At 42.2% G+C, this 9,406-nt stretch overlaps 1 protein-coding gene across 3 annotated transcripts; it reads right to left on the bottom strand.

Moving 5' to 3' along the window:
* Nucleotides 1–3,829: 3,829 nt before the first annotated feature.
* LOC136430528 (uncharacterized) lies at nt 3,830–7,520 on the bottom strand. Of its 3 annotated transcripts, XM_066421227.1 has the most exons (5): nt 7,346–7,519; nt 5,032–6,815; nt 4,751–4,893; nt 4,415–4,452; nt 3,830–4,270 (listed from the first exon to the last, which is right to left on the bottom strand). In XM_066421227.1, the coding sequence occupies exons 2-4, from the start codon at nt 6,790–6,792 to the stop codon at nt 4,443–4,445; spliced, it is 1,914 nt and encodes a 637-aa protein (XP_066277324.1). In that variant the 5' UTR covers nt 6,793–6,815; nt 7,346–7,519; the 3' UTR covers nt 3,830–4,270; nt 4,415–4,442. The 3 variants fall into 3 exon arrangements, with proteins under 3 accessions (XP_066277324.1, XP_066277321.1, XP_066277323.1); XM_066421224.1 differs by having other exon boundaries at nt 4,751–6,815; nt 7,346–7,520; XM_066421226.1 differs by lacking the exon at nt 7,346–7,519 and adding an exon at nt 7,088–7,209 and having other exon boundaries at nt 4,751–6,815.
* Nucleotides 7,521–9,406: the final 1,886 nt, after the last annotated feature.

The following is a 9,406-nucleotide window of genomic DNA, read 5'->3' as shown; positions in this document are numbered from 1 at the left end:
GTATTCTTTTCTAAAAATTCTATTACAATTGAATTGCTTATCGACTTAGACCAAAACACGATCAATACATTGTATATTGAGATAGTCCGGTACTCAAAACAAGGGACCGTAAACAGATCCGAGGTTTTCAACACGTCCCTACTTCACTATAATCGCATTCGTACTTTATAAAGGTAGATTCAACTTATCATGTAAAGAAATGACTAAAATGGTGACTTTTGGATCGTTCCAATCCTACATTAGATGGCCTTGAAAACATGTAACTGGCAAAACCATGAATATATACTGTGGTCATGGTTTAGATTTGAAGTGTTGAATTCATTTTAGTGACGTTATCGATTCACAGTGTATGTGACGTTGTCGTGTACTGTAAGTAAATAATCACTGCGTTATTAAACGTCATGACATCAGTAGGAAACTGTGTTTCCAATAAAGAAAATGTTATTTTCAAAAACTCTACAGGCAGAAGCAATGGGATTTGCCGTCTTGGATGACGTACCGACAGTAGTCATGACGTCGACAGAACAGGATCCAACCGGAGAGCTGCTTAGACGATCACGTGACCAGCAGGTCATCTGGGAGTTTTTGTGGTACCTTCGGTGGGCGGTGAGCGACATCACGTGGCTCAAGCACAGACATTGTCAACAATAACCGTACATTTAAGAATAATATGATGATATACATAATGTATATAATTATGACCAGAGATTATACAAATTTTATATTTATGGATGGAATTGATTATGATTTTAACATAGACTTAAGTTTAAAAAAAATTCTAAATGATATTGATATATCTTTTACCAGTAAATCATTTTAAGAGCAAGAAGTCTGAAGAAATATGTAACAGACTTGACCGCCATCAACAACGTCTGAGTATGATTATGAAGTAAAGAACCCTCTTGGATTGTTATTTTGTCATACAAACAAGCCTGCAGGCAGGTTTTGTCATCTGTATATTTAGAAAGCTTAAACCTATAACTTACTTTCTGTGTATTAGACTCGTTATCTTTATGGATTTAAACAAAAGTTAAACAGCTCTGTTACGTGTTTGTTTCAAGTCAATTTTCAATGGTCTATGCTGAAAAATATATCTATATGCACTTGACATGTCACCATACCTGAACAGATGAGAAACAACATGTTGTTTTATTGAACATTACGGCTATGTGGGTATTTTTTTGGTTATGAAATTTAGCTCAGCTCTAGTGTTCTTGTAGACTGGTAAAGATATATGAAGCTCCCAACAATCTCTACGGTACTGGGAGTGTTGCCGGCCGCCCGGGAACATAAGCGGACGCCCGGGAATTTTAACGGTTTCAATTTCTTTGCCCTCGGAGATATCAGTAAGCAGAAGATGTATGATAGACTGTAAAAAAAAACCAAAGATACAATGCTTTGAGAAAAAAGAGGCCTATGCTTAGTTGGACTGGGGTCGGTATAACTGCAGCTGGTTACCAGGCTCTGATCTGAGAGTTCTTCCGTAAACCGTTTCATCAGGTTGGTGAATCAATTCAACAAAGCCAACGAAGCTTTTCAGCAACACAGCTTTATATTTTTAGAGGAAAGAAATAAGGTTGTGTACATAAGAAAACTACCCTAGTGTTCTTCCAGTGTTCCGATCCCTACCCCAGATAGAGCCAAGTGTGAACTACAGTAGTTCTGCAAAATAAAGCGTTTAACATATCAGAATGGTACCTTCGTTAACTTCAACAACTACTCATTCAGATAGGTACAGGTTGGTCATCGGATTTGAGTCAGACATGTCACGCCACGCCCATACGCGCATATCCAACAAACTATATAAGGTTAGAAGGTTAGATTGTTAGCTTCTTTTGCCTCGCCTTCTGACAACTGCCAACCCCACGCCAGAAAGTCTAGTCAGAGGAAGGTTAGTATTACGATCTCTCCTCCCGACCTCTGCTTGGAGAGTATACCTTCAGAACCACGCCGCCGCCAGAACATTCTTCACCATGCACCCCGCTGTTGACGGTCCTAGTTTCCAGACCATGTCACCCGCCCACTACGTACGACTTCCATGTAAAACATGGTTTCAATGAGACAAATATGACCCAGAGGTCGAATGTTTCCAAAAATACCTATGTTCCTGTGAGTTATCTCGGAAGCATCTCTACAACGTCAGTACATTCATAGAGGCGTGACCTTTCTCCTGGTGTAAAAATAGGACATAGGACTGCAATGCAAAATTTCAACGTTTGACTTTCATAGTATCTACGGAGTTGGGTAAACACAACTGAGTAGATATTGCTAAGCCAATGGCAGCGCCATCTTTTGTTAATTGAATTACTTTTCAACCTCAACCTTGACAATCCTAGAAGCACTAGTTGTCTGCTCTGACAGGTGGTTGGAAATAACGACTTTTCGGAATTTCTGTCAATGGTCTGATTTACTCATGCGTTTTAGAGTCTGGACTTGGAGTCGACTCAGGACTGTGCAAGTTAGGAGAACCTTATGCCGCTCCAGTAGCATTTTCTAGTAGGAAAACTCCACTCGAGCAGCCCAAAGCTCCTCACACACAGCCCCGAGTCGACTCCGAAAACTTGTGTGTAAACCGGTCCAGCCAGTATGTAGGGCCGCTATCGTGTAAACAAATGCCCAACAGATGTGTGAGCCGTGCGCCTCGAGGATACTCATTGCTAAATTTTGATTCTATTAAAAAAGCGACCTCAAAGACACCAGCAAAACACATCTATATTTCACGTCTACAGGCGAAAAGAAAACTACACTGCTCCGAAAATCCCAAAATTTCGTATCCTATTGAACGTATTCAGGCTCCTCTTCTTAATGCTTGTGCAGTGCACAGTAGTTGTGTCAATAATTATCATCGCCACAATGCATGGTTTAAAGACCTGTAGTTTGGTTTCGCCTCCCTAGGAACCGCTTATATGCTCTTTCACAAGAAAAAACATCACTGACGTCACGCAAGGCAAGGAATTGAACAGTTCGTCCGAGGAAAATATTTGGGATAGAAAAATAAAAATGATCTATCTACTATGAGGCAATTTCAAAATCATCAAATCACTAGAGCACGGATGTACTTTTGATTAACGCGGTTGTGGCTGTTCATACAAATTCAAATTTACCTTGAAACTTTAAAGATCCAATATGGCGGAAAATAATTACGTTATAGTCACGTGATTACAAACACCCTATAGAATTAGGACTGTAACGTCTAAGGACCACAGGCATTGAATAGACTCACGTTCACTCCGTTGTTATCTGTCTGAAAATATAAAGTTTTAAGACAATTGCTTATAACGAACAAAACGTGAATATAACTTAAAATTACAACGGGATTTTGCCGAATCTGTTGTCGTAAACTGGATGCTATGTTCAGGGCATGTTTTTATCATTTACTTCTTACTACTTATCGCTCGACCATAACTGATCACGTTACAAATGAGTGTCCTTCAACATGTCAGTGAGTGAAACATTGTATCCGGGTACGTTTGTTTTCTAATGAACCATCAGAGTTTGCAAAATGGAATATGTACCATTTATTTCTTTTCTTGAACTCATTTAACAAGACACCCTTTTCGTAGAATACAAAGTAAAAGTAAATACAACGAAATATTGTCCAAGTTGACTGGCTGATGACCAAGTGTTTTTCACGCACCACTTATTAAAACGAACAAAGTGGTCTACTTCTTACTAAAATGTTCACATGGAAATGAATAGAATAAACAATTGGGCTATATCTGCCCCACCAAACGTTACCTCCGTTTCGAACTTTCCCTCTAGATCGCCTTCAAGACTGTAAAAACTGGAGAACATTTTCTTAACAAATAAATAAGCTCTGACCTCATGGTCACACTTGTTAGTAACTTTATTTTGACATTTTTACAGTCAAGTACACGGATTTAGCTCTCTCCCCAACACTCGAATGTATATTATCGTGACAACTCATTTCGATTGGTAGTATCTTAGTACACATTGAATAGTATTCGTTTCCTTTCATTCATCTTAAGACAGCCATCTCTTATTGAAAAGAAAACACAGAAATCAGCACGCCTAATGAAATATTGATAACTTACAGCAGTGCAGTACGAATACATGTTAAAGAGTCAAAATATGTTCAATTTTCAAAAATGCCGTTTGGCTGTCGTTACGTTAATAGAGCGGTTTGACTACATATAAGGTCACATGTTACTACTCTTCTAGTACTACTCCACTATACTAGTAGTGTTGCCGTCGGCAGCAAAGTACACTGGTCTCGGTCTACGTTATCAGAGGTAGCTGGGTTTCCGTGCTGAAAAATGTAAAAATAGCAATTCGAATGTGTTCATTTTTTTCCAAAGCTAAGGTAAGAATTATTGTAACTTCTAAAAAAATCATGATTATAGCGTTGATACTAGCAAGTTGACGTGCAAATAACTTTGAAAAAGCTTCTTACCTTACAAGCTTAAAAGGAACACGCATCGTCAGTTCTCCCTGAAAGAAAATGTCAAACGAAAGTAAATTTGTACACGAAGAAACCGTGCACCCATAACGTAACGTGTACGTATGTGAGTGTGTTTGTGTTGGAGGGGGGTGCGTGTGAGTGCATGTGCATGGATGTATTACTGTGTACATAGAAATACTCATAATGTGAGTAACATTAATTATTTCTATATCTATATAAATATTGCTTGAACACATCTGCCAATAACAACGTCAAACAGTGTTGTACTAAACATTGCTTATATATCATACAAGATTGATGACAAAGTTTAAAGAATAGTCCACTTACGATCTTTTGCCCAAGCTGTAGCCGATGTTTATCCGCTTGCCGAAGTGTCTGCCGTATCCTGCGTTCAGTCTACCGAGATTAGAACCACCTCCTCCTAACCGTTTCTTCAATGCCCGTCCAAAGATACCCCCATAGGAAGCAGATTTGTCGTACCCAGCTGACGACCCCATTCCGTCGTTTCCCAAACCCCACTTTTTCTGGACGGTCTTTTCACCAGTCCACCTTTTCTCTGCTTCATTTTTATCAGCATCGCGTCCAAAGATTGCCCCATAGGAAGCAGAATTGTCGTACCCTGATGAGCCCATGCCGTCGTCTGCTAGACCCCACTTTTTCTGGACGGTCTTTTTATCGGTGTCGCGTCCAAAGATTCCCCCATATGAAGCAGAATTGTCGTACCCTGATGACCCCATGCCGTCGTCTGCTAGACCCCACTTTTTCTGGACGGTCTTTTCATCGGTGTCGCGTCCAAAGATTGCCCCGTACGAAGCAGAATTATCGTACCCTGATGAACCCATTCCGTCGTCTGCTAGACCCCACTTTTTCTGGACAGTCTTTTCGCCAGTCCACCTTTTCTCTGCTTCATTTTTATCAGCATCGCGTCCAAAGATTGCGCCGTACGAAGCAGAATTGTCGTACCCTGATGAGCCCATGCCGTCGTCTGCTAGACCCCACTTTTTCTGGACGGTCTTTTTACCGGTGTCGCGTCCAAAGATTGCACCGTACGAATTAGAATTGTCGTAGCCTGATGAGCCCATGCCGTCGTCTTCTAGACCCCACTTTTTCTGGACGGTCTTTTTACCGGTGTCGCGTCCAAAGATTGCGCCGTACGAAGCAGAATTATCGTACCCTGATGAACCCATTCCGTCGTCTGCTAGACCCCACTTTTTCTGGACAGTCTTTTCACCAGTCCACCTTTTCTCTGCTTCATTTTTATCAGCATCGCGTCCAAAGATTGCGCCGTACGAAGCAGAATTGTCGTACCCTGATGACCCCATGCCGTCGTCTGCTAGACCCCACTTTTTCTGGACGGTCTTTTTATCGGTGTCGCGTCCAAAGATTGCGCCGTACGAAGCAGAATTGTCGTACCCTGATGAGCCCCTTCCGTCGTCTTCTAGACCCCACTTTTTCTGGACGGTCTTTTTATCGGTGTCGCGTCCAAAGATTGCGCCGTACGAAGCAGAATTGTCGTACCCTGATGACCCCATGCCGTCGTCTGCTAGACCCCACTTTTTCTGGACGGTCTTTTTACCGGTGTCGCGTCCAAAGATTGCGCCGTACGAAGCAGAATTGTCGTACCCTGATGACCCCATGCCGTCGTCTGCTAGACCCCACTTTTTCTGGACGGTCTTTTTACCGGTGTCGCGTCCAAAGATTGCGCCATACGAAGCAGAATTGTCGTACCCTGAAGAACCCATGCCGTCGTCTCCCATACCCCACTTTTTCTCCATGTTAGCTTTACGAGGACTGTAGCCACCACCGCCAAAGCGTTTCTCCAGCGCCCGTCCAAACGCCCCTCCGTACATTGCTATTTGTGAGCCGCTGTCCCAGCCTCCATCGTTGCCCAAACCCCACCTTTTCTGTTTGTCTTCCAAATCACGACCAAAGCTTCCGTACCACGATGAATCCGACCCGCCCCAGCCGCCGCCATCTCTGTCGTCCGCAAACTCCCATCTTTTGTTCAGGCTTCTCTTTCCCGTCTTTTCCTTCTCCCCTGCGGCCTTTGTGCCGACATCTCTGCCGAAGAAGCCGCCCTGAGCCGCTACGTCGGAACCGGACGAGCTAGAACTGCCCCACGCGAACCCGTCGCCTCCCCAACTGCTCCATCTTTTTGCTGGCGCCCGATGTTTCATACCGCTCCACATAAAAGGGTAAAAGACACCCCAATGCTTATAACTGTCCTGGCCATCTGGTTGATTGTAATTCTGGTGCCCCCAACGTTTCTCGACGGCCGTCGTTTGATGAGAAGCGATCTCTGGGTCGGCGGAGACCCATGTCACCGCCAGGGCGAGTAGGACGACCACGTAGACTCTGCACACACCCATTGTCGTGTCTACTTTGCTTTTGCCTATAAAAGAAAAAAAAAGAGCAAATGACTGGTGGTGTCCAGAGGCGCACTGACAACAAGCCAAGAGTCATTGTGAACAGACACGCGTGACGTATCTTTGTGAATATCTACACATGTATATTTGCTTCATTTTTTGATAAGATTACATTTCCTGCTATATAAATATTTATCTGGTTTGACACAAACAAAAACGTTTTCACAGTCTTGATGCACGATGTTTTGTTGCTGTAGCATTTTCAGCGTGGCTATGACAGACCCGATCTATGACAAACCTTTCCTTTGCAAGACATCTGAATTTTGACTGTGTGACACATCCACGATTGTGCTATTGTAAACTTGTCGAATGACGAATGTGACCCGGGGCCTTAGCAACGATAACTGTTGCTGTACGTGGCATCACATGCTTAACTATTGAGAACCCTGTGTGCCAAGAGGTCATAGAAACATGCGGGTGCAGAGTTAACTAGATAAGTACGGCATCTATGCCATAAAACAAGCAGTCTAACACTTAGATAAGAAAACTCACATACCTTGATATTTACGGTCGTCTGTCTTTGTGGACAGGAAATACGAATACTTGCTCCGTTGTTCGAGGACTCTGAATGGCACTCAACTCGGTTCGTCTGAGGAAAGTTAGCACCGTGTTCGCGCGCCCGACATTCGGGAGCAGAAGCTTTGGGTTTGGGGAGATCGGGTAGGATTTAAATAAGCCTCCACGGGTGACTAAGCGCGATGAGTAATAGTTAATGAGCCGAAAAATTGATGACTCAAGTACCACCAAAAGACGCAGCGGAAATGTGTAATTTCAGAAAATAAGGGATGACGCAGCAACAAAAGGTTCTGAATTATTCTGGTATCATTAATATGCCGGCACTTTATCTTAAAAGTAAACAGAAACATTTATTTTCCAGAATTGGGGTTATCCTTTTTTCCGTCAGAAAATCTGCCCACTGTACAAAGAATGAAATGACGCTATATAAATTTGAATTGCAAAGCCTCCATGGTTCTCATGGTGAACTTCTTATTCGCAAAGAAAGTGTCGAAAATTCAGACATATTACACTGATATCATTACGCTGTTCAAAGCACGAAGGCTCAATACAAAGTATCACCACAGATTGTTTGTCTGATTATAGCAGTAACAGTACTGACATGACATGGTATGTATCAGGACTTACTTGATTTATGTATCATAAGTACTTACTATGTTACTTAGCGTTACATATTTCAAGATTGAATTCGTTTTATCAACATACCCGCCATACAGTAAACTTCTATGGCTTTCTTTCATGTAAGCTCGCTCTCTGATACATCCGCGAACTTTGGTGTACCTGTTTATACATATTTACATTATACATTTATGGAGTTCACGAGAAGCTACCACTTACACAATTTCACGCCTATTTGAGAAGATACACGGACTGCACAATTCATACATCCTTTTGCCCTTTTTAAGCATACAAATTGCAGGGCATTTATACCGACATTTACGTGATTAGATTAGCATACTAACGAGAAACATTATCCGTGGTTTAATGCGGGAAACGTAATTATAAAGTTAGCAACCATTGTATGCACATTCCAAAGTTTTTTTTTTCTGGTAACGGGAGTCGCCCAAACATAGGACGTTTTTTACGCGCTCGAACTCACGGCGCTCCATTGCTGGTTGCCAGAGAATGGTCATGTTTTAATGAATGAATTTTGAACACATTCATCTAAAGAACATACATGGACAAGAAATGTATTCATAATGTTCATGGGCCCTTCACGCTCCGAGTTACGAGGGGCAAACGCTGTGAGACGTTTTCACGAAGGTACCTTCTGATTTAGTGCTACGCCAGATAGTGTGCCTAACTTAGTACGCTTTGGTAATTTTGCTCTCTTCGGAAGTTGGTGATGAAGTTAGGGAAATGTAAATAAGGCTTGAAGTCTGCTATATTCTAGCTTTCTTTTGACCGGAAAATTTTGACTGTGTGCACTTCTAACGTCATGTGAGAAGGGCTATATCTAGCGCATCCCAGCTCATGTTTTGGCGGGAAATAGGCTACTACGCACTTTGCGCGCGGCCCGGCGTACCGTCTTGCATGCGACCCGACTTACAAAATCATTACGAAAAAACGACACCGCTTACATCAACAATACTCCGTCTACTTATTGGGAAATATCTTCGCCATCTCTGTATTCAGTTTCCTTTTCATAGACGGTACCAATCACATGTTAGAGCGTTACAAAGCTGTGCGTTGAATCGCCGTTGGCCACCATCGCGGCCCCCCAAAATGGCGGGAAAACAACGTTGCCAGACGGCAGCGATGTTTACGTTGTTTTCTTTGGTTTGGTTTCTTCTCAAGAAACACTTAAAGACCCAATTTTTTTGTGTTTTATGAAGTTATATTTCTTATGTGTATGATACTTGTATATCTGCTTGGCACAGGTCGTATATCTAGGTGTCGGGCCGTCTAGCTACGCAGTGACCCTCTACTCAGCGTTGCCATCATTATTGTCAAAATACTATTCTCGACAAAACACGACATGAATATGTACACATATGTTTTGAATGCAAATAAAAATTATGTGCATGGACTTGGTTTATTT

The sequence above is a fragment of the Branchiostoma lanceolatum genome, chromosome 3 (genome assembly GCF_035083965.1).
Source record: "Branchiostoma lanceolatum isolate klBraLanc5 chromosome 3, klBraLanc5.hap2, whole genome shotgun sequence".
Taxonomy (NCBI): domain Eukaryota; kingdom Metazoa; phylum Chordata; class Leptocardii; order Amphioxiformes; family Branchiostomatidae; genus Branchiostoma; species Branchiostoma lanceolatum.
Note: the sequence above shows the minus strand (reverse complement) of the source record. Positions and strands in the feature narration are given on the sequence as shown.